General features: G+C 40.8%; 1 protein-coding gene across 1 annotated transcript in view; it reads right to left on the minus strand.

The window, feature by feature from the left end:
- Positions 1-1,133: 1,133 nt before the first annotated feature.
- The window catches only part of LOC101156397 (desmoglein-2.1-like), a 41,754-nt gene continuing 17,195 nt past the window's right edge, over positions 1,134-25,692 (minus strand). The window contains exons 8-15 of the mRNA XM_078946459.1: positions 13,798-13,983; positions 13,105-13,694; positions 12,781-12,923; positions 9,818-10,039; positions 6,927-7,166; positions 6,580-6,713; positions 3,021-3,311; positions 1,134-2,930 (exon numbers count right to left, since the gene is read on the minus strand). Coding sequence (XP_078802585.1) covers positions 1,833-2,930; positions 3,021-3,311; positions 6,580-6,713; positions 6,927-7,166; positions 9,818-10,039; positions 12,781-12,923; positions 13,105-13,694; positions 13,798-13,983 — 2,904 coding nt within the window. The 3' untranslated portion in view covers positions 1,134-1,832. The remainder of the gene's footprint in view (positions 2,931-3,020; positions 3,312-6,579; positions 6,714-6,926; positions 7,167-9,817; positions 10,040-12,780; positions 12,924-13,104; positions 13,695-13,797; positions 13,984-25,692) is intronic.

A 25,692-nucleotide genomic window follows, 5' to 3' on the forward strand; every position in this document is an offset into this window, starting at 1 on the left:
TGATTTAGTAATTTAGTAATTTGAGTTTAGTAATTTAGTTTTTTTTATCTTTATGAATGTCATGCTCTTGCAGGGCTCCATAGTATAAGGCGGTTTGTTTGCATTTATTTATGTATTTGATTTTTTATTTATTTCATAGGAAAAAATAAAAATTATCCGGCCTGACCTATGAGCCTGACTTAGTTTAAAATGTTTTTTAGCAGGTTCCTGCTCTGCAGAAGATAAAACTCAGACATAGATCACTAAAAACAAGACAGGACAGAAAAAAAAAACCAATCACACAGTCATGACAGTTCAAATAAAGCAGTATGAGAGGGACTTGAAATGTCAGCTCAGTGGTTACTACACCTAGGGCCTGTTAAGAAAGACATGTATGTCCAATCTAACCGAACTGAGAAACTCCAGTTCAGAAATGCACATAAGCTCCACCTACTTTAACCAGAATAATTCATTTGTATGGCACAGATTTAAGGTGTATATCTACATCTCCCTCCTTTGTGTCCGATTTGTCAAACAAGTCCTCATACGACTGTTGTTTGGCCTTTGCCACCTGGAGGTGGCTTCACCTTGTGCTGCATCTCCCGGTTCTTCTGTCTGCTGTCCTCTCAGTGACCCACTTTTTCTTGGCCAACCTTTTCCTCTTAACACACTCCTGAACTTCTTTATACCGCCACCAAGTCTCCCTATGGGTTTTTTCATTCCAGATTAGGTACCAAGTCCTTTCCTCTGAGTCCCCCTGATCACTTTAGCTGTAGATGTCAAGTCACCTGCAAGAACTCCTGATCTCCCAAAGTCTGTTTCAACTCCTTGCTAAAAGCCATTCAGCATTGTTCTCTTTCAGAAATCCAGAAATGTTTCCTCTAAGAAAATTCACAGGTTCCTAAAAGAACAGTTAAGGAGCAACAAACCTATTGCTTTCTGATTGATGCTCAACCGACCTTCTTCCCATGGTTCCTTAAGTATTTTTACTCTCACAGAATGAAAACATTCAGACCAAAGTTTCAATGAAGCAGCAGGTTTCTCACCAATATACTTCCTCAGTTCATATCCTCTGTCTGAATAACACTCGGACACTGAAAGAATTCTCATTCATTAGGTTTTGTATCAAAGCAAATAACAACACTCTTGACAGATTTTTGGTTTAGCATGAAGCATTTTATTTCAAATACTGCAGGTGGAGAAAAGACGGCATCCAAACACACTGAATCAATTACTGGTGAAAAATGCAGAAGTGAAGAGGAAACAGCACCATCCCATCAAAAAAGGAGAATTATTCCCAATCCAGAACTGTAATCCAAACCCAAACACCCCATCAGTTGATACTAGCTCTATATTGTCCCATTGCTTTAACGTTTTCTCTTTACTCAGTTTGGTTGGGTTGGGTTCAACACTGGTCCATGAGAAACACAACAAACCAGTATTTGAAATTTCTGATGACAGTTAAGTTCAGGGACTCCATAAACCTGAGAAACCCAAAGTCCAAAGGAGAACTCCAAAAGTCCTTAAACCCGTCTGCATCTTTGGAGGAGAAAAGAAGAGTCAGAACAGGCTGGAATGGGCTAAGACCACCGAGTCAATTACAGTTGAACATTTACTTACACTCACATGTCATGCAGAAATGTAAACATTTCAGTAGTATAAAAAAGTATAGCTGTGATACAGAATTTTTACACAAACTCTAACTTTCCCAAAGTTGTAACAAACCCAGAGTATCACATGTTCCAGTCCCTTAAATGAACATGGAGGCTGGTTTTAGAGGCTTTTTTTTTTAGAATCAGCTGTTGTTGATTTTTTTCAGAGCTCAAATTTGAGAAAATCCTTATAATGTTGTCTTAATAAGTTTGGTTTGAAACCATTATCTGGAAATGTTTTGGGTCTTTTTCTTCAACCTCTAATGGACCACCAGAGAGTAACATGTATTTGTCACTAGAATTTTGTGGCATTATTCTCCAGCTGTCCATAGAGACAGATCCTGGGGACATAAGGACTTCTCCAGAAGCTGGGGAGCCAGGCAGCAGTACCGTGGCGCTAAATGGACTTATTGGACTGGCAGGACTTTGAAAGTTTACACAGCCCTCTGTGTTTGAGGTGACCAACCCTGTGAGAGAAACTGGAGCGCCACTAACAAAAGCTTCAGATAGACCCTGGGAGCCATTGACCATAACCATGCCTGAAAGGTTGGTTGCACTGGACCAGTCCTCAAGCATGATGCTGTTCTGTAGATTGGGTGCCACCATGTACTGCATAGGTTGCAGTAAATTGTTGACGTTGTAGCAAAATGGCTCCTGCAGCGTGACTCTCTGAGTGGGATAATGCAGCAAAGAAGAATACCCCACATCAGAGGAATGGCCGATGTTTGTCATCTGAGAGTGGGGAAGACTCATGGATGAATGGGAGCTGCTAACTTCATTTGAAGCCGAAGTAAAGACATTTGTAGACACTGCAGCTTTCTCTGTGGTTCCATTAGACCGCTTTGTTTTAATAAGAGGCTTTGTTTCAATAAGAGGCTTTGTTTCAATAAGAGGCTTTGTTTCAATAAGAGGCTTTGTTTCGATAACAGACTTTGTTTCAATAAGAGGCTTTGTTTCGATAACAGACTTTGTTTCAATAAGAGGCTTTGTTTCAATAATAGACTTTGTTTCGATGAGGGACTTTGTTTCAATTACAGGCTTAAAAACTGGTTCAATCAAATCAGATGTCCTTCTGGGAGCAGCCATTGCTGTCTGTGTCACAGATGATCTGACAGGTGATGAAGGAGGGGAACAAATCTCAGCCAAAGTCTTGAACTTTGTTCCAAGGTCAGCAAGGAAGTTCAGGTTATCGGTGGAGTCCTGACGACTGCAGCAGCTCAAAGAGCCACTGGTTGACCCCTGGCCCTCATACTCCCATACTTTGACAGGGTATATATCATTCAATTCAAGCCTGCATTTCTGTTGGAGGCAAAGAAACAGAACCAGCATTAAAGTAATTACCCTCATGTAGAAAATCTGATGGTGAAAACCACAAAACCAGCATGTCACCTGTGAAAAGTAGTTCTTCCAATAAGCTGCAGATAAAGTCATGTCCTCAGCCAGAGCTGCTCTGCTCTGCATTTGGTTCTCAAACATGGTGTGGTTATAACTCCCCCCAAAGTATTTGTGAGATCCTTCTCTGTGAACAAGTTCTGGTTGGGCGTAATGCGACTGCATCATGGATTTTGTGCGGCCTGCCACGTAATGAGTCTCTCTGACCGTTGTGGAGACATTGACGACATTTGCTGCTGTAAGCCCTCCTTTAGCAGTCGGCCGATGTAGAGGACTCTGGGGAGGAGTCTGAAAGCAAAAACAAAACGAAAATATCTCAGATGCATACTTTCCTACACACGCGTTTCCACATCGTCCATTAATTTCTGATAATGGACACCTCATCGGGCATTTTCTCTAACATGCATCAGATCTCATTACCAAAAAGAAAATACTCTTCTTTAGAAACAAACTCATGGCATCAGTTATTGGATTTTTAGAGGAAGAACCAAAGAGATGGTAGACATTTGTGGGCCTTGAACTGTGAGCTACTCGTACACACAGAGTGTTGATTATCCAATTTCCAAGCAACCTTTAGGAATTTGAAACCCAGAAAAGCTGCTCTTTCAGACAGTGATGAACATTGAGGCTTGAGAACAGCACACAAGGGTTTTTAGAGAACAAGCAGCACCCTGGACCTGCAGGACTGGACTTTGATACATCTGCTTTAGTGGTTGAGTTAGACCATTCTTAAAAAGTGTCAGAAAAACTCTAATCAAAACTACTAAGTACTTCAAATAACTCTTGTCAAATTCTCTTTTAGAATTAATTGTAAACTTTAGGAACATATGTCTTGGAACTTATAATTCATCAAGGTCTCTTTTTTCTCTTGGACAGTCGGATGGACTTGGTTGGAATGGGCAGAATGCTAAAGAATGCTTTAAATGCCCCCTTCCACATAGAAAGGACTCAACCAGGATTCAAACCAGTCTTCTAGTGGTTACCATTCTAGGCTAGAGTGAAGCAGACCAGGCTGTTTAAATCAGCAGTTCCAACGGCTGCTCAGTTGGAACTGTTGTTTAAAACTAGCTCTCACCCAGGTAGGAAAAAAGCAAAAAGTCTCACTAGTCCCATAATTTCTCAAATTATCATTTAAGAAAAGGTAACTGAAGCTCCTCACTCACATTTACCCTGCAGACATTTTCAAACTTGATACATCTGCTGCTTCTTTAGATTTAAGTCCCACTCCAATCATCTTTTCATCAGTATCAAAAGAGTTCCCAGTGGTCTTTTAATTTTAAACAGTTTTATGCCAAAGGAAAAAAAAAGTTGTTTTCTTGGACTTAAGTTCTGCAGAGCGACAGCAGTTCATAGGGATTACAGGTGGAACTTTTAGTGTGGAGTAAAACCCGTCACCATTTACCGTCATCCATTTCTCTCCTGCTAGCTTACAGCCCCTCAAACCCCAACCTAACATTAGCGGGGCAACAAAAATGGCGAGCAATATCAGAGCTATCCAGCTGTAGAGTTTTGATCCATTTTCCAGCTCAGACGAGGAAGACAAAGACGTACAAGGACCTATTTGAATCGGTTAGTTCAAAAGGGGCCCAAGTCCAAGAGGTTTGTTTTTCCAAGGAATTAATTTAATTGCATAGCTTAAAGGGAGGCTACACCAAATGATTAATACTTTACCCAGATTTAGCACCAGTTCATAGCTTACAATTGCTATAATATGAAGCACCTCACTTTTATAATTTCAGAGGACTAGCAAACTAAAGTCTCTGGACTTGGGCCCTTCTTGAATTAAACAGGGAGGCTGCCATATTGGATAACTAGTGCTGCCATCTATGGGATAAAGCAAAACCCATGCAAGAGAGGCCCAAGTCCAGGAATTTTGCACTTAATGCATTATAAATGTCAAGCAAAGTCAATACATTATAACAGACTTGGGACTTTTTTGCTCATAATCAGATAGCTTTTCTCTTGAAGACCACAGAACACATAATATCTCTATTTTGAAAAATTGTGGACTTGGGCCCCCCCTTGAACTAACCGATTCATTTGTCTGCAAGTGAATGATCAGACTGAAGAGAACCTCAGCAAATTTCACCTCCCAGAGAAACAAAGGTCCTTGCTCTTAAAAGGACCGGAAAATTTCTTGTTTGGTCCAAACCACAGTTCAGGTGGGCTCTCACACCAGCTATATGAAGAGGACCATCAGAGGAAAATGGATCAGACCAAGACCAAACCTGCCAGAGGGAATACCCACATTCCCAAACATTTTTAAATTAACTTATTTTAATGAGAACTTTCTGATTGGTTAGATGTACCATACTTATTTGAAGAAATGAAGCTCAGCCCTTCCTGAGAAAACGTCCCACTTTCACACAGTATAGGAGTGCATCTGTTCTCAAGGGTATAACAGACATCCCTAAAAAAATGATCTGCCTTTATAGACAGTCTTCCAATGTTTTTGTGTAACGGGATGAGATTTTTCTTTTTTTTTTAATTACACAAAATGTTGGTTGTCCCTAAGTTTCTTTCCTCCCTGTTGTCAGGTTGGGTTTTTGCTCCTCCTTAAGTTGTTCTTCTTCGCTGGTTTTCCCTTTATATGCTTTCCCTCCCCCCTTTCTGTTTCATTGTCCGATGGGAGACGTGTGTCCTGTAACCTTAGCAATATGAATCCTCATTTTATCTCATCTATTCCCAATATCCTGTTGTTTTTTTAGTTAGTTTACGGAAACATACAAAATCCATGAAGATAATGATGTTTTATTTTAATGTGAGGATTAGCTGATCTCCCTCTACCTGTCACCCCCATGTAGGAGCCAAGACGGGCAGCTAACACTTGACTTTCTGTTTCTGTTCTTGTCAGAAAGTTTTCAAATCTGCATAAATGGAGGTGGTCTCCAAGGGAGCTGCTGTGTCTCAACATCTTTTACTATATTTTACACTTACAGAAAAATCAAAGAACAAAATAACTCTGTGCTCCATAGCTGTTTGGGTAAAATATCAGAAAGAATTAGAGAACTTCTCACTTTTCTAGTAAACTGGTTGGATAAACCTGTCCTGGTGCCTCTGGCAGCTCTCCTCCCCCTCCCCTCTCTCCTCCGCTCCTGACCCGACCAGCTATGGCCACTTACCTCATTACCCTCCAGACCTTCATTAGGAGATCCAGATCCAGTATTCATCACCAGTTTGTTACCCCTGATGGTGCATAGTCTGGTCACTGCTCATGTCTAACCTCGTCTTACGCCTCGTCTTCAGGACTTCTAAACCACGAGTGGTCATCTGAGTCCCCCGACTTCCTGAGCCGAAGTGCCTTACAGAATTCCAGGATTCATCCCGTCATGCCACGAGCCGTTGCTGAACCTCCAGCCACGCCACGACCCACTATCCAGCTTCCTGCCTCGCCACAACTCCAAGCCACGCCGGATCAAAATAAACGTTATTACTTACCTCATAACTCACCTATGTTTTCCTTCCGGGTTCCAGCGTCTGGGTCTGCCTCGCCTAGCAAGTCATGACAAAACAAAAGTTAAAACATTATAGTAAACTGAGGAGAAGAGCCTCCCACCTTGTCATCGCCGCGGCCTTCAGTGCTATAAGACATCAGCCCCTCTGTTTTTTCTGTATCCAGATCAATGAACTGCTCAGGGAAAACCTTATCTTTTCCTCCAAACTGACAAGTGATCAGGATAAGAGGGATGACTGTGGGAGAAGAAGAATGTTTGATAAATGCTGTAATACAATGAAAAAAAATCTCACGAGTCATCAGTGAAAGTGTCATCCCTATGAACCTTTGAGGCATCGATTTACACTGACTGGAGAAACTGATCAGAACTGACTGGTGTTCATCTGTATTGAATGAAAACAGGATGTTCTAGTTGTGCTGGTCAGAGGTCAAAGTTATCTGGGACTCACAAAGCAGCAAGCACAGCGCCATCAACAGCAGGCCAATGGCTCCTGCTGACATCCCAACAGATGTGGATTTCAGGAGATTCATCCTCGGCGTGCATTCCTCTGTTTCCTCACAGATGCAGACATCAACAATGAAAACCTCGGCAGTTGGACAGGACAGACCCTGAGCGTCCTTCACCTCCACTTGCAGCTCATACACCCCAGGCCACAGAGCTATCTGGGAATGGAGAGCAGCAGTAGTTCCTAGAAAGATGACAAAAGTTCATTACCTGGAAAACCCAGAGCTACTGTTCTGTTACTGCTACATCCTCTGTTGTGGAGCTGATCATGAAAAAAACAAACTTTCATCCTTGAATGACAGTTGTGTCAGATCTACCCCCCTACATCTTATCAGGAGTTCGGGTGTAGTCATAGTCATTGTCCTGACAGTCCGGTTGCTGGTGTCACTTAATTAAAGATTCAGGTAACCCTCCTAGCAACTAAACTCTCATGCCTTGAATACTCATGCACAGATAATTGATCATTAAGAGTAATGATAATGACGTGTGTACATGGATCAATATGCTGTACAGTAGTTTCCAAACTACAAGTTGCACCAGATTAAAAGGCGCAACGTCAATAAACGGTCTATTTTCAAAAGTATTTAAAATAGACCATTTATATAACTAAGTTTACTGTAGAACATGTTTGTTACTGTGTTACTGTATTCACAACATCTGTAACTTCCGGCCTCATTTAAAAAACAGACTGATACCACTAAAACAAAAGTTTCAGTGACTATGCCAACTCCAACCTTGTTAGTAACACGTTAACCCACTCAACAGTCCAACACTGCTACACGTTAGCAGCCTGACGATGCTGAAGTTGGCTTCCAATTCACAGTTTCCGATTCGCAAGGGCACTAAAGGACCATTCCACTGCATTTTTCGCACTGAGCCCACATTAGACTGGGTCCTGTTTAAACCGCTGGACCTGGACTGCTCCAACCTGGATTAAATTATGATTTAGATAGTTAAGAATGCGTTAATCACAGTTTCTGATTTTATGCAATTTAAGGTTAATAGGGACAAGGGAAGGACAACTTAAAGCAAAATACCAAAACAGGGACTTTGAAGTAAATTAGGAAACAAACCAAGAAATATTGAACAAAAAAACAAAACTTAATTCAGGGGCACATGCTAACCCTATATGTCCATAACTATATGTCCAATCTGACATCTGCTTCCCAGTTTCTTTTGTATGTTGATGTCTGAGATTTTTATATCTCCTCGTCCAGCCTTCTTGGATTACTGTAGTCCATCATAAAAGTACCAGTCTGTGGAATGCAACAAAATGATTTTGCGCACCCAGGTGATATGTTATGGCTACCGGCCCGTACCTGTGTAAACAAATACAATAGTACAATCCAGTATAAAAATAAAAATAGAAAATGTAAAGGATTTAATAATTACATTTCCCTCAGTATGCAAAATGCATCCTATTTTACATTTTTACAAATCAGATAAAGATTACACAAATCAGAAACTGTGTTTAATGTATTCTTCAGTCTCTAAATCATAATTTAAACCAGGTTTGAGAAGTCCAGGTCCAGCGATTTTTTAACAGGACCCGTTCTAAGGTTGACTCAGTGTGCAAAATGCGACAAAAATCATACTTTTATACATTTTCACAAATCAGAGAAAGGTTTCACAAATCAGAAACTGTGTTTAATGTATTCTTCAGTATGTAAATCCTAAATTAATCCAGGTTTGAGCAGTCCAAGTCCAGCAGTTTTTGAGCAGGACCCGGTCTAAGGGGGACTCAGTGCGAAAAATGCAGTGGAATGTTCCTTTAGTGCCGTAGCAAATCGGAAGCTGTGAATCAGAAGCCAGCATCAGCGTCGTAGCAGACGACGCGTAATCACAATAGCACCCAAACGAACATTTTGATAGTGCTGTGAACTTCTCAAAATTGCTTCAACAAAAGTAAACACAACAAGATTTGTCTGTATGTAGGCTGAGTGCATTTTTATTTTAATTTAATTTAATTTTAATATATATTTATATATAATATATATTTCATCATTATTTTCAAGTTTCCAATCATTTCATGACTAATATGACTAATGACTAATTCTAACTTGGTTTGATATTTTCATTATGATTGCATTAAATAAACCAATGACAAAACAACAACCTGGAACAAAAACTCAGCATTATTTCACAACAGCCTTTGAAGGACTAGGACTTGGAAATGTGTAGCCATTGCCAAACAGGTGTGCATAATGATATGAGTAACACATGATTTGTAGAAGGGATGAACAACTACGTCTTAAATTCTTTAGGTAATTATGTCTTCCCAAACCACAAGGTGGAGTTAGTTGATGGAGGTAAACTGTCACAAATATGAGCCTTGCTCAAACATTTTCTAGTGAGTTTATGAACTGAAGTTTCTTTCATTCTGATGCCTGGAATTATATTCATTTATAACGTTCATTTTTCTGAGTCTTTCTGTTTTTTTTTCTCTTTTCAGGAGGCCTGTGATCATTGCAGGATCCTTGGTTTTCTTTTTGATCTCTTTAAAAAAAAAAAAAATCTTTTGTTTTTTCTGCAAAAGCGCCCCCGCTGGTTCTTGTGAATGTCACAACCATTAGTTGTGGGTGAACTGTCGCTTCCCCTTGGTGTGTTGTGCATGCCTTGCGTACTCAGAAACAACAATTTGGCAGAAACCTGAACCACGTGTGATCGTATGTTTGTGAAGCGCAAACAACTCAAACCACAAAAACCTTATGATCCGAACCCAAACAAACAACTGCAATGAGATTCAAACTGCTGAACTCATCAGAGTGAAGTGAAGCCCTTTAGATGTGAAATCTGTAAAGTCTGTCCATGTTGACCTGAAGGAAAACTTCATACCGTTGATGACTTCCAAATCCCAGCTGCCCTTTGTTCCTTCAGGAACGATGGCAAAGGAGAACGGAGCTGCATTAGGATAGGCGTCTTCGTCAAAGGCGGTGATGAACACGGTGTTTTTGTCAGAGCACAGAGTGCTGGCAGTGCTGCTGAGAGTGGGACAGTGGTCGTTGGAGTCAGCCACTTGGATGGCGATGGTTCCAGTGGCTGTTTTGGGGGGCATGTCTGAGGAGGAAACAGCTGTTAGTGAAGCTCCTTGGAAAGGAAAGGAACAAAGATTATGGAAGTTATGGAAGTTTTTTTGAGTCATAATTCAAAGTAATATGAAATTTGCAACTGACAATTCAATTTGCAGTTTGGTCAGGCAATTTGAAACTGCATTTTGCAATTGTCAATTAAATATCCAATTCAGGCTTGGAATATGAAAATACATGTCGCAATTTAGAATTCAATATTAAAATTTACAATTCAACACGAACATTTTTGGTAGACCAAAGGAAATGGAATTGGCTGCATTTAGCTAATTTCTGAAGGCTGTAGGTCCCGCCCTGATGAGAGCCTGACAGTTTGCATTTCAATTTAAATTTTGACAGAAAAAGCGCGAAGCCACACAAATGAAAAAACATTAAACCAGGGGTCGCTGTTTTGTAATTCCATTTGAATTTTGATACAAAAACAGCATGAAATTTTACAATGCAATAGATTTGAAGTAACTTTAAAATGAATTTAAAGCAAACCATATGTTAAAATGTGATTTTTAATATTGTAGAGTGAATTCCAAATTGCATTGTGATTTGAATTATGACATCAAAAACCCATGAATTTAAAATGCAATTAATTTTGTTTTTATTTAATATTTTATTTTTTGAATTGTCATATTGAATTGTACAATTTAATATTGAATTCTAAATTGCAAAATGTGTTTTCATCTTTCAAGCCTGAATTGCATATTAAATTGTCAATTGAGAATTGCTTTACTTTAAATATGACTCGAAAAAACCCTTTAAAAGATGAATGCCAATTTCTAACTAAACTTTCCATAAAGCACATTAAGATGTTAAGATAAGTAAATAAACCAAATATGCAAATTCTTTTTTTTTCTGTGTCAACGCTGTTACAATAAACAAGGAAATATTCCCCGATCATTTATGGTGCTCTGTTCAAACAGGCAGTGGGTGTGAACACAATTATCTCTGTGGCTTCAGGGGCAGGGAGCAGTCAGGAGGAAGAAACATTTCTGCTAAAGAATTTTGGCTAAGGAAAAACATAAGCAAGCTCCAGAAAGAAATCCAATAAAGTTGCTGAAGATAACGACTGAACACTGTGGGGCAAAATAAAAACACCTGTTTTGAGGTTTGGGAAAGATTCCCAAGCATTGTCCTCCAGGTGTCTTTTAAGATGAGTTTTTAAGACTGAGAATGAACTTTTGCCTCAGGTGGAAAAGTAGAATTCTTGGAGTTGTATGTACAAATGCAGGCAGGTGGTAAGGAGACGGCTCAGCTGAAAATAAAGTTCTCAACCTCCTGGCTTTTCACCCCCAGTCTTTACAAACAAAGACTGGGGGTGAACAAAAGTTACTGAAGGAGCAGAAAATAACTTCAGGAACTAGACCAACGAACTGAGGATCAATGGACTGATTGATGGATGAAAGATCAAGGATCACTCAATGACTATACTTCCGCTAGTGCTTGTTTCGTTTTACACTTGGCTTTGAAACTTTACTGGAGTTTCTGGACTGACTGGAAATATAGTTATTATTCGGAACTTTGTAAATAATTCCTGACAGAGGTGTGGACTGAGAGAATCTGGAGTAACTGGGTCAATGAGTCATGTGGTTGGAAAGAACTATATGTCTGTGAACACAAAGATCATTGTCTAAGAATTATAGATCATCTATGGTAAATGGCATATACTTTATATAGCACTTTACCACCTTCTTAGAAGGCCCAAAGAACTTCACAGTCACAGTCTCATTCACCAACGCACACACATTCACACACTGCTCTTTATTTACATGATCCATCTTTCTACACAATTTTTTTCCTGTCTGTGGCCCGGTGGATGCGGCCCAGGGGTTGGGGACCACTGGTCTACATGACCTGTCTATCTACACAATCTATCTACGTGATCTATCCACCCACAGGATCGAGCTATCAACAACCTTAACCCTTGTGCTATCTTAGATGACCGAACCCTTACATTGACATGGTCTCCCTACCATGACAAAGGTGGATAAAAGTGGAAAGATTTCATGTAATCCATGGACACCAGTGAAGATCACAAATCATTGAAAAAAAGATGTTCAGCGTACTGTATAGTGGGTCTAGATGACCCAACCCCCATATTAAAGTGCCTAGGATAGCACAAGGGTTACTATGTCTACATCAGTGGTCACCAAACCTGTTCCTTGTGGGGATTAAGAAATCCAATGTTCTCAATTTTTTAATTTTATTTTTTAACACAAAATAAGATGAACAAGAACCTCGGTGGAAATAAGTTGTATAAAACTTCCTGGGGTACATCCCTTCTTTGGTAGTAAATTTGTATGGAGTGTGTACTGTAATATGAACTGTACTGTATCATTGACTGTTTTCTGTAAAATTTAGAAATAAAACTCTCAATCAACAAATACATAAACAAATTAAAAACGAATAAGTCAATAAATCAGTCATACATTTCAGTTTTCTGTTTATTCTGTCTTCTAGATCTGCTGAATTCAAATTTAAACGTCCTTTGCAACACAGTTCAGTTAACGCTGTTAAACTTTAACTGTTAAACACAAAATGATACTTAAATTTGACAGTTCTTAAACCTCAATCAATGGGTTTTTCTGAACAGGATCCTTTTGTCTACTGCTTACTGCTGGACACTTGTAGAATCCCTGATCTCTCTACATGACCAATCAATCAATCCACCCATCTATCTATTCATTTATCTATCTATTCATTTATGATGTTGGTTTTTACCTTTACTTATTGCAAGAAGTTTGCCAATATAGGTCCCATTCACCAAGAAAGGAGACTCTCTGTCTGGTTTCTTGTTGAGTTTAATCTCAGCAGTTTCTTCATCTATTGTAAACCAGTTGTCTGGATCATATGCTTTCGCATAGCTGGAGTTAAGAGACAAAATGAGAGAAAATATGAAAAACACAAAAAGAAATAGCATACTGGTCTGAGAGTTGTTTATTATGTGTGTAATTTAAAAGGAAATTTCCTGTTGGCCTGCAGTTGCTTTCAAACATGCTGGCCAAAGTGTAAAGATTTGACCTCCACTACGTCGTCATGACTTACCTGACATCTTCAGCTATCTCTCCAGTGTCTGGATCAACTGCTAGGAAAACACCAATGATGCCATCTTTGGGTATTTTGCTTGGGTCTTCTGACAGAGGAATCTCCTTGGTGGAGGGTGCAAATGCCGGTCCTTCTGGAACATTTTTCACTAATATCTTGATGGGATAGCTTTTGGCACTACCTGGCATTTGGCTGGGTCCTGACCCGGAATTCACTGGTTTTACAGGTTTAGTTCCAGCACCTCCACCAAGCCCGGCGCCAGGTCCAGCAGCAGGCCCAGCCACAGGCTTGGCCCCACCCCCTGTCCCAAGTCCTCCTCCTACTCCTGTACCCATCCCTATGCCCACATTCAGTCCTGCACCCAGCTCTCCTTCCAGACCAGTATCAACATTTGAATCTACTTCTGCATCCACATCCAGGCCTACCCCTACACCTACGCCAGCTCCAGTGCCAGCTCCACCTCCTGTGCCGCCGGATTGTCCACCTCCAAAGCTTACACCAAGTTCTAACGCAGTGCCATTGACAAAAGGAGCCACATTCTCAATTTGCAGGCCAAGATCCAGGCTCTGGACCTTTTCAAAATCCACCGGCTTTTTAGTTCAGAAGAAGAAAAGGAGCAAAAAAGTTGGATTAACACATAAAACCAAGTAAATCAGAAAAACCCAGTTTATGTCATCCATCAGCCTTTTTTACCTTGATCAGCTTCAGAATGCCTTCATTGGTTTCTTTGTCTGTCTCAATGGAAAAGAGATTATCTTCATTCCCTTTGACAATTTTAAAGACAGTCAGCCAGTTGTCCGTAAATATTTCGTCCTTGTCCTGAGCTTTGATTCTCATGACAACCACGTCAACAACATTTTCATCCACTGAGCCCGTATACTGAAAAAAAGGGGATTAAAAAAAATTGTTTTAAACACATAATTAGATAAAATCTTACTAAAAGCTCTTATTTGCAGTTTTCTCAGTAATAGACGTTTCAAAAAGCTTTAAATGGAAAAATCCATCCTATCTTAACGAGCTTTAGTTTCACATGTTCCAAAATGAACACTGTTCTCCGTTTTGCAGGATTGCTGTGTTCCTAGAATTTCCATAATTGGAAGTGGGGACAGAGCCTTCTGTTATTGTTTGCCTCTTGTGTTTTGTTTCTGGGTTTTTGTTGTTTTGTTGTTGTGCAGGTCAGTTGTGCCATCTCCCGTAAGCCTTGTCCTCCTGAGCTCTCTTGGAGATAGTCATAGCTGCATGCAATGATCGTATTTGTTCTAATTATTTAAAAGGGATTTCTTTTCTGTGTCAGTATGTCTTTTGTGTTTGGTTTATGTGTTCTGGATCTTTCATTAAATCCTTTGAATACTCCGGATTTTTTTGAGTCTCCCTACTCCTGGGTTTATCTCCACTGGACATCTGTATCACCTTTCAGCTATCAGGCCTTAACGGAATCCACTCCTTATGTCAATTTGGGCGGCACACACAATCTCTATCTTTAAGGCAAAGTTTAAAACCTTCTTTTTTGACAAGTCTTATTCACCTTCACCCATGCAGGGGGTTGACTCATACGGGTGTTGCAGGTGTTTGGGTTGTATAGAGGAGCAGCTGCACCTTAAGTAGAGCGCAGTTGTGTCTTGCAGTTCCCTTGTGGTTCATGCAGTGTGTGTGAGATAAGTGTATTGTGAACTATTTGTAAGGATATTATAAGTTGCATACAATTCTATCACCTGGGTGATGCTGTCATAAGGTGCCTTTACGCCACACTCCAGTCTTTAGTAAGGTGTGAGTACTGGCCAGGGTTTGGGGGAGTTGAAAAACAGAAACATCTGTACAACATGTCTTTGTCTCACCTACTTCAACCTTATGTGAATCTACTGTAATTATGTAAATTGCCTCAACATCTGAATAGTATTTGAAAGAATGTCAACACTGGAGCTAAAGCTCTGCTGTTAAAATGTCAGGTATTCACTACAACCTGTCACCTGCACCATTCCAGTGTAAAAAAATGTCCACAAACCTTATTTTCCCCAAACGGTCCGTGACCTTGACATTACTTGCAAGTCAGCTGTGTGCTCTACACAGGTTTGCCCATTTTTTGCCAGCAGACACCTGTTAGGGCAGTTGTGACTATATTAAGGGATGACATGGGTGTCTTTAAATCATGCCATCACAATTTTAGCCAACTGCTAAGAATCCATTTAGGACATATAGGCCACTCCCACCACCTCTCAAATTCATGGATCACAGGAAAAGTTATGCCAAGGCTGTGGTTAGTAAAGTTTTGAACACATTTCCCTCATTTCCTACTAGTAGTAGCTGTCACTAATGTATCTTTTAACAGATGTTCCAGTGGTTTTTTTTGTCAGTCTGTTTCCTTCCAGCTCTTTTAGCTTTGCAATTACTTACAAATCTTTTGTCTTAATAGATATTATAGTGATTTCTATTTTGTCAGTCTTAATCATGTATTATTGTTGTTGCAGTCACCCCACTCTTTTGTCTAAAAATTGATGTTCCTGTGATTTTATTTTTGTGATTTCTTTTCCCCTCACTGCTACAGTGGTCTTTAAATTATAATTATGCTGTTTTTAGCTAAAATCAATAAATCTGTGTCGTTTTATGAGACATACTTTCTGCAGAGCGTCAGGAGTTAATTTAAAATTCACCTCTGAGTTGTGGGTGGAATCGTTGGGGCAGAGTAAGCCTACCCCTACTTTCCGTGAATTCTTAATTTTACACGCCTTCACACTAGCTTACATCCCCGTACACCCCCAACCTAACAATAATAGGGCAGTTTTTTGTCTGCTCCTGATTCGGGATTTGAATAAAGACATTCTCAGAAATGCAATTTTAAGCTAAAATTTCTTTATATATGTCCTCCATGATAAGAAAATTCTATGAGAACATGTTGAGAACACAAAAAACACTATTTTTCAAAAGAGTGGGTCTTTAGGGGGTTTTGTGTTTGTCACTGTCACCTGTTCCAGTTTGTAACATATTTGTTTTGTCAACAGGCCTAACTGATGTTTCAGGGATTTTGTTTTTGTCCATCTACCTCCCATTTTTCACTTCCAAGATGTTTTTTTTTCCAACATACAGTCAGGACCATAAATGTTTGGACAGAGACACATTCTTTCTAATTTAGTTTCTGTACATTACCACAGTGAATTTTAAATAGAACAACTCAGATACCATTGAAGTGCAGACTTTCAGCTTTTATTCTATGGGTTGAACAAAATGATTGCATAAAAATGTGAAAAACTAAAACATTTTTTAAACACAATCCCTTCATTTCATGGGCTCGTAAGGAATTGGACAATTGACTTCCATGCTATTTCATGGGCAGGTGTGGGCAATTCCCTTGTTATATCATTATGAGTGAAGCAGATAAAAGGCCTTGAGTTGTTTAGAGGACTCGTGCTTGCATTTTGAAGATTTTGCTGTGAACAGACAACATGCGGTCAAAGGAGCTCTCCATGCAGGTGAGAGGAGCCATCATTAAGCTGAGAAAACAGAAAAAAAGAAGCCAGAAATTGCTACAATATTAGGAGTGGCAAAATCAACAGTGTGGTACATCCTAAGAAAGAAAGAAAGCACTGGTGAACTCAGCAACGCAAAAAGACCTGTATGTCCACTTAAGACAACAGTGGCAGATGATCACAGAATCATTTCCATGTGTGGAAGGCACTTGTTTAAGATCACCTTGCACACCAGCTGTTTCATCAGCAGAAGGCTCATAAAAGCTTCAGTCAGTAGAGGTTCAGACAGAGACCTGCTGCTTCCAGAGGGAAGGTGTAGCAGGTGTGCAGCCTTTGGCTGTGTGTGGGGCCCTAGTCGGATCGCAGGCAGTGTTTGGCCGCTCATGCGACTCCTGTGGAGAGTCCTCCTGAGCTGCGGGAGCAGGTGCCGCTGTTTCTTTTGTTTCCCATTGTTTGTTTGCATACCTGCTCTTCCCAAACCGGTGACCCCTTGGTGCACCGTTGTCGAAGAGCGGAGCCACGGGCGGGATTTCCGGGGATCGTGTGTGCTCCGTACACAGTTTCAGTGACTGCCGTCCATCCACGCACAGGGGAGCGGCATGACGGAGCTGGATCGAGGGCTATTGGAGCAGGTCCCCCCCCTTCCGGCCTTTTATCGCCCCTGGCACATTCAGAGCCCAGTGTCCCACCACCTTGGACTGGCGTCTGTTACTACCACTGGACGCAAGGGGCGTGGCATTGAGCCTGTTGTGCTGCAACAGAGAGCGCACGGCTGGGTGCAGCTGACTGTGTGGGCTGGGCATGATCGCCCTTGTGGTTTGGTTAACTCTTTTGGGGTGTCTATTAGAATAGGAATTTTAATCATAATTGTAATAAAGGTTGTCTATTTTCTTAAAAGCACCGTCTTGGTTTCCTATGTCGGAGAGTCCTTTGCTTTTGATTTTAGTTTTCTGATGGCGGCATCCAAGGGGAAACCATAATGCCACAGAAATCTTGGCGCTGTGAGCAGGACCTCCGACTTTAACAGGAAACTGAGACGTGTATTGAGTTTTGTTTTGTGTAAACTGTTTTTTTTCTTGTCAAAACAGCGGCACCTGTGTTCTTGCAGCCATGGAAGATGAAATACAGGAGTTGCGAGAGCTGGTGGCTCAGCTTCGTGCTGACAATGAGGACCTCCACAAACGGCAGGATCCCGGTCCTAGCTCCTCGACAGTTTTTTGGTAAGGGGGGCCTGGTCCTTTAACGGAGACGCTGGTTTTGGTCCCACGAGACTGGAAATGCCCTATGTTTAGTGGTAGGTCTGGAATGGTGTTGGAAGAGTGGCTGGAGGAGGTCCAAGCATGCATGAGAGCCCCTCATTTAGTGGTAGCTGACCAGGCTTTCTTTCTGTACGATCACCTGGAGGGCGAGGCGCTAGAGGAAGTTAAATATCTGTCAAGCGCAGAGCGTTCTGACCCCTCTAGAATTATTGCTGTGCTTACGGAGTTCTATGGCTGTTAGGAGTCATACGTGGCAGCACAAGAAGCGTTTTTCTCCCAGAAGCAGCGTGAGGATGAGTCTCTCCAACAGTTTTCTTTTGCTCTTCTTAGTTTAATGGACAGAGAGCAACAAAGTGCCCCTTCTGGAGTGGTGGATGCTGATGCGCTTCTCCGAGCTCAGTTTATCGAGCATGGCACTGATGGTGCCTTGAGGCGACATTTAAAACAATTTATTTGCCACGATCCAGATGCCAACAGCCAACCAAGGGAACAACACTCTCCAGGAGGTAGGCGTATCAATAACCAAGTCTCCCATCAAAAGAAGACTGCATCAAAGTAGATACAGAGGGTACACTGCAAGATGCAAGCCACTCATAAGCCCTCAAGAATAGGAAGGCTAGATTGGACTTTGCTAAAAAGCATCTAAAAAAGCCAGAACAGTTCTGGAAAAACATTCTTTGGACAGATGAAACCAAAATCAATCTCTACCAGAATGATGGCAAGAGAAAAGTATCGAGAAGGCGTGGAGAAGCTCATGATCCAAAGCACACTACATCATCAGTAAAACACTGTGGAGGCAGTGTGATGGTCTGGGTGTGCATGGCTGTTAGTGGCACTGGGACACTAATGTTTATTGATGACGTGACACAGGACAGAAGCAGCCCAATGAATTCTGAGGTGTTCAGAGACATACTGTCTGCGCAGATCCAGGTGAATGCAGCCAAACTGATTGGGCGGCGTTTCATAATACAGATGGACAACGACCCAAAACATACAGCCAAAGCAACTCAGGAGTTTATCAAAGCAAAGAAGTAGAATATTCTTGAATGGCCAAGTCAGTCACCTGATCTTAACCCAACTGAGCAGCATTTCACTTGTTGAAGACTAAACTTCAGACAGGCCCACAAACAAACAGCAACTGAAAGCCGCTGCAGTAAAGGCCTGGCAGAGCATTCAGAAGGAGAAAACCCAGCATCTGGTGATGTCCATGAGTTCAAGACTTTAGGCTGTCATTGCCAACAAAGGGTTTTCAACCAAATATTAGTAATGACCATTTTGTTTTCAGTTATTTCATTTGTCCAATTACTCACGAGCTCATGAAATGAAGGCATTGTGTTTACAAAATGCTTTAGTTTATCACATTTTTATGCAATCTTTTTGTTCAACCCATGGAATAAAAGCTGAAAGTCTGCACTTCAATGGCATCTGAGTTGTTTTATTTAAAATTCACTGTGGTAATATACATAAACTAAATTAGAAAGGATGTGTCTTTGTCCAAATATTTATGGTCCTGACTGTATGTTCCAGTGTTTCTCCATGTTTGGTTGTCTCTTTTTTTGTCCTCTCACCCTTAGCAGATGCTTTCTCTTAATGAGTTTGTTTCTGATAGAAATTCCAACGTTTACATTTAAAAGTAGTTTTCTTTTGCGTTTCTGTTGTCTTTAACTTGGTCAGTACAAGGATTTTACTAAAAAATGTTCAATCTGTTGATCACTTTTGGAGGCTGTTATTAATCAATTAAGACAATCTAACATTATTTAAATGATCTAGACTTAACTGAATTATAACAATTGTAACCAATTAAGCGTGGTGTTAAGGTTTTTTGCTTTATGTGTGACGCTTCAAGGCAACCTCAATTGTAATCTGCCATGTAGGCGCCATTATCATGTTTGTATATAATTCCCTTTTTTGGTCACGTGACTAGTTAAGATCTCATTTAGGCGCACCTGTCACCTGTGTTAGTTTGGTTTGTTGGTTTGACACAGAGAGGGTGCACAGGGCCCAGTATTTTTTGTTGACCGCTTTTACACTTGATTATGTACAATACTTCAAAAGGATCGTACCACATGTGTCATCTGATGCAATAATGAAGTGGAATAAATCACGACACACAAGAAAAGTGGATTTCATGGTCATAGTTTTTGTGGAGCGCGTCGCAAACAGGACCTGTCGCAGCCTCTCTAGCGGCTCATAAGCCCGCAGCCGCTACAACTTTGTCAACAAAAAATAAAAAGACAACGACAGAAAGAAAAGGACACTCCACACAGCGCAAGAATTCCGGACGCCACAAAGACAGCGCGACAGCGGGATGGACTGCAATCAAAGCGCCTCTGTCAGTGTCATCCAAGCCGAGGTAAGCACCCGGAAGCGACGGGCGCTCGGTCAGGAATCCAGCTTAGTGAAACTCTGAACCGCTATCTGGTGAAAATGAAGAATCAAACGGTGTATGTTTAACTAAGTCAAGATTGTATGGCAATCCCCGCACCAATGTTGCGCTGAGCAAGTCATTGCAGGATTTGTAAAGCTGCACAAACAACGGAGTCGAATGAATGAAAGTATTGCGCAACACCACGCAAGTGACGAAGGGAGAATGAGTGAACCAGAGAATGAGTGCTCTGCGATGGAAACGAATGAAAAAAGACAAATTAAACTGACTGTGAAAGCTCTCAGTAATAAAATTGAAAGGCTTCAAAAGGAACGCAAAGTTGCTGTGAATAAAATAAAAGGCCTTATTCCAGAAATAAAGAGACTTATGACAAACGAAAAGAATGCTGAACATGTTCAGTCTCTCATGGTGGACTTGACAGAACTGTGCGCAAACGCTGGTGAATCACATGCAACGTTACTCCCTCTTTTGCCACAGGATGAACAGAATAGTCAAGATGAGTAGTTTTCTAATATTCGGGATCACAGCAATGCTTTCATAGGAGGTGTGACACAATGGCTTGGTGACGTTAAGGAACAAAAGGATGTTTCTGCTGCAACATATAATTTGCTCTCAAACATAAACATACATCAAGTCACGAATCAAGAAATGGAGGAAAATGATGACATAAAACCCAGTGACAGTGTGTCAAATGTGGAGCAAAAATCAACAAGATCACATTCTGGAAAGTCAATAACGTCCTCTACAACTTCATCATGCATTAAAACAGAAGCAGATCTGGCTGCTTTAATGGCAAAACAAGAGGTTTTAAAACAAAGACATCAACTGGAAGAGGAGGAAGAACGACTTCGTCAAAGAAAAGAACAACTTATCTTGGAAGAGGAAATCTGTGCACACAAGGCCAAACTGAAAGTGCTGAAATCTCAAAGTATTGCAAGTCAAAGGCTTTCTAAAGCATCAGATGGAATGAACTCCTATTTGGACAGACAAACAACAAGACAAAAAACTCTGGATTGGAAAGCTGACCCATTTGTACCATTTTCACATCAAACAGCTCAACAGGATCACCAGGCTACAGGGACAAAGCCTAAAGAGAAAGCTGTGGGGGCTGAAACTACAATGATTAAAGACCAAAGACACGGAAAAGAAACAGTTCCCTCAGTCCATCCAAGTTTCCACATCCAAGACACCAGAAACACAAACACTGTGATGGACAATCAACAATCAATGTTGGACATAATGAGAAATCAAAATGAAATAACAATGCTTCTGATGGATCAGCAATGTGTTTCATCTTTGCCGAAGCGAGATGTACCTGTGTTTGACGGAGATCCATTACAGTACCACATGTTCATGAGAGCATTTGAGAACAACGTAGAGAAAAAAACTGATAATAACAGCGATCGACTTTATTTCTTGGAACAGTATACCAAAGGTCTGTCTAAGGAACTGGTTCGGAGCTGTCAATACATAAGTCCAGACAGAGGTTATTTCAAAGCTAAAGCCTTACTCAAAGAACACTTTGGAAATGAACACAAGGTGGCAGCAGCTTACATGGACAAGGTTCTTTCATGGCCTTCAATTAAAACAGAAGATGCTAAGGCTCTTCAAGATTAGTCTTTTTCTCAGAAGCTGTTGCAATGTTATGGAGGATTTGCATTACCTGCATGATCTTAATGTGCCTGCTAACATGCTCAGTGTTATCAAAAAACTTCCCTACAAGTTTAGAGACAAATGGAGGACAGTAGCTTGTGAACTACAGGAAAGAACTGGACAAAGATGCTAGATATCTGACATCACAGAGTTAATAGAAAAACAAGTAAGAGTCTTAACGGATCCAGTGTTTGGAAACATACAGGATGTTCCACCTGCAACTAGGAGTTTGACCAAACCAGAGTCACACATCCGTTTTGGAAGGAAAGAAAGCAGTTTTGCTACAACAGTTACACCAGTGAATAAAATATTAAAAGCTGAAACCCAGGAAAAGAAATTTACCCAAACGTTGAGAAAGAAATGTCTCTTTTGTGGAAAAGAACATACTTTGGATTCATGTGAACAGTTGGAAAAGAAATCCAGAAAGGAGAAGATTGGCTTCTTGAGAGAAAAGGGTGTTTGCTTTGGCTGTCTGTGTATTGGACACATCAGTAAAGACTGCAAAAGGCGCGTCTCTTGTGCTAAATGTGGCTTTAAACATCCAACTCTGCTTCACATTACTTCACATAGGAAAGAGGAGACTCAAGACGTTACAGAAACTGAAAAGAAACCAGAGGTTCAGCAAATGAGAACTTTGGTGTCCAATGGTCTTACTGGGGCTGGTGATCAAGACTGCAAATTACCAATAGTTCCAGTTCAAGTGAAACTCAGCAAAGGAAGCAAGATTGTCACGACCTATGCTTTTTTGGATCAAGGAAGTACTGCGGTGTTCTGTACCGACAGTTTAATGCACAGACTCAATGTGGAAGGACGGAAAACACACATTCTTCTCAGGACAATGGGTCAAGAGAAAATTGTGGACAGTTATGTTGTCAATGGACTTGAGGCAGCAGCCATTCAAGGAAATGATTTTGTTGCTATTCCTAAAACATACACACAACCAAGGATCGCAGTGCAAAAATGTAACATACCGCTGCAAAAGGATCTGCAAAATTGGCCTTATCTAAAGGACATCTACTTACCACAAATAAATGAAGAGATTGAACTTCTAATAGGCGTCAATGTTCCCAATGCTTTGGAACCACTGCAAGTGATCCAAAGTGAACATGATGGACCTTTTGCTATAAGAACAATGCTCGGTTGGACAATAAATGGACCGCTGGGAATTAACTGTGGAAATACAATGGATCAACGACAACCAGAACTGTCAGTAAACAGAGTGTCTGTTGTACAGATGGATGAACTTTGGCAAAAGCAATTCCAAATTGATTTTCCTGAATGCAGTATGGATGAACAGTCTGGATTGTCACAAGAAGACCAACAATTTATGGAGACAGTTTTAAATTCAGTAAACATCATAAATGGACACTATCAGATTGGTTTACCACTGCGAAACAAAAACATCTGCATGCCTAACAACAAGGATTTAGCTCTGCAGCGTGTTGTTCATTTAAAGAAAAGACTCCAAAGAGACACTGTTTTCTACACAGATTATATGGCCTTTATGAATGACATGTTCACCAAGGGTTACGCTGAACAGGTACCGGAGGAAGACCTGGAGCGTTCTGATGGGAAAGTATGGTATATCCCACATCATGGGGTTTACCACCCAGTTAAGAAAAAGTTGAGGGTTGTTTTTGACTGTGCCGCAACTTTTCAAGGCACGTCTCTTAACACCCAGTTGCTACAAGGGCCAGACCTCACTAGTTCTTTGATAGGAGCTGTCACTAGATTCCGCAAAGAGCAGGTGGTGATCATGGCAGACATTGAATCAATGTTTCATCAGGTGAAAGTACCCTCTGAGGATGCAGACTTACTAAGATTCCTTTGGTGGCCAAACGGAAATTTGAACTCACAGCTGTCTGACTACAGAATGACTGTACATTTGTTTGGGGCAACATCATCTCCCAGTTGTGCTAACTTTGCCCTCAGGAAATGTGCCGAAGACCACAAGGATCAGTTTAATCAAAACACAGTGGACACAATCAGACATTGTCTCTATGTGGATGACTGCCTTGTTTCAGTGGCTACTGAAGATGAAGCAACAGTTTTACAACAAGAACTTGTCTCCATCTGTGCTAAAGGTGGATTCAAACTTACAAAGTGGATGAGCAACAGGGAAAATCTTCTCAAAACTATACCAGAAGATCTTCAAGCCAAAGACACAATGGCTCTCCATTTCAACCAAGATCAAGATAATCTTTGGGTGGAAAGAGTGCTTGGGATGCATTGGAGTGTGCAATCCGACACCTTTGGGTTCAAAATCACTATTAAAAACAGACCTCTGACCCGAAGAGGAATCCTCTCAATTGTAGGCTCCATATATGATCCACTGGGTGTTTTGAGTCCTGTGGTGTTATCAGCAAAATTATTGCTAAGAGACCTATGCAGAAGAGGAGTTGGTTGGGATGACACCATACCAGAAGATGTTGCCAAAAAATGGATGAAATGGTTACAAGAACTACATCTTCTGAAGGACTTTAACACTAAAAGATGCCTAAAACCACAGAACTTTGGATAGGTAACACAAGCACAACTCCACCTCTTCTGTGATGCAAGTCAACTTGGTTATGGATCTGTTGCCTACTTGCTGTCACGCAACACAGAGTCACAAGTACACTGTGCTTTTCTCATCGGAAAGGCGAGAGTAGCTCCCTTAAAGACAGTCAGCATACCACGAATGGAGCTCACAGCTGCCACAATGGCAAGTCAAATTGAAGGCTTCCTGCACAGAGAACTAAACATGGATCTGCAAGAGTCTATTTTTTGGACTGACAGCGCCTCTGTTCTCAAATACATCAAGAATGAGACATCCAGATTTAAAGTTTTTGTTGCTAACAGAGTCTCTGAGATACTTAAGAATTCCCAGTCATCTCAGTGGAGGTTCGTCAACACCACAAACAATCCAGCTGATCTGGCCTCTCGTGGTTCAAAAGTGGATGTCTTTCTTAAAGACATGATGTGGACCTCTGGACCTTCTTTCCTCATGCAACATGAAAGAGAATGGCCAGTGAATCCTGAAGATATCGACCAACTTCCTTTACATGACCCTGAGGTCAAGAAAATGGTTGCAAATCCACTTCAAGCCAGCGAAGAGGTTGATCCAGTTATGACCATTATTCATCATTTCTCCTCTTGGACCAGGTTAAAGACTGCTGTTGCTTGGCTTCTGAAGTTCAAGAGGTGGATTATGGTGTCCCACCGAGAAAAAGCTCTTTCAATCTTAAAAACTACAAAGATAAATGGAAAGCAACAACCAATCTCTAAGAAAAATGGAAAGGCCCTAAGTAAACAAGAATATGTTGAAAGATGTTTAACTGTGGAGGATGTAGAAGAAGCTGAAGAGGAGATAATCAAGTACTGCCAAAAAATAAGATTTAAAGAAGAATTCTCCTGTTTACAAAGTGGAGCCGCAGTGAAAAGATCCAGCCATGTCTACAAACTCTGTCCAATCATAAAAAATGGTGTACTACGAGTAGGTGGACGGCTTAGCCGATCTTCAATGCCACTGGAGACTAAACATCCAGTTATACTGGCTAAGGACTTGCATATTTCCAACCTTATACTACAACACGTCCATCATCAAGTGGGGCATAGTGGTCGTAATCACATGCTCTCTAAGCTTCGAGAAAAGTACTGGATTACAGGGGCCTGCTCTGCTATACGAAGTATTCTAAAGAAATGTGTTCTCTGTCGTCGACTAAATGCACAACCCATGTCTCAACACATGGCTGATCTGCCAAAAGAAAGAATCACACCTGATGAACCACCGTTTACATATGTTGGCATTGATTGTTTTGGGCCTTTCGAAGTAAGGAGTCGAAGAAGT

This window comes from Oryzias latipes, chromosome 4 (assembly GCF_053564925.1).
Source record: "Oryzias latipes strain Hd-rR chromosome 4, Olatipes_Hd-rR_3.1".
In the NCBI taxonomy this organism is placed as follows: domain Eukaryota; kingdom Metazoa; phylum Chordata; class Actinopteri; order Beloniformes; family Adrianichthyidae; genus Oryzias; species Oryzias latipes.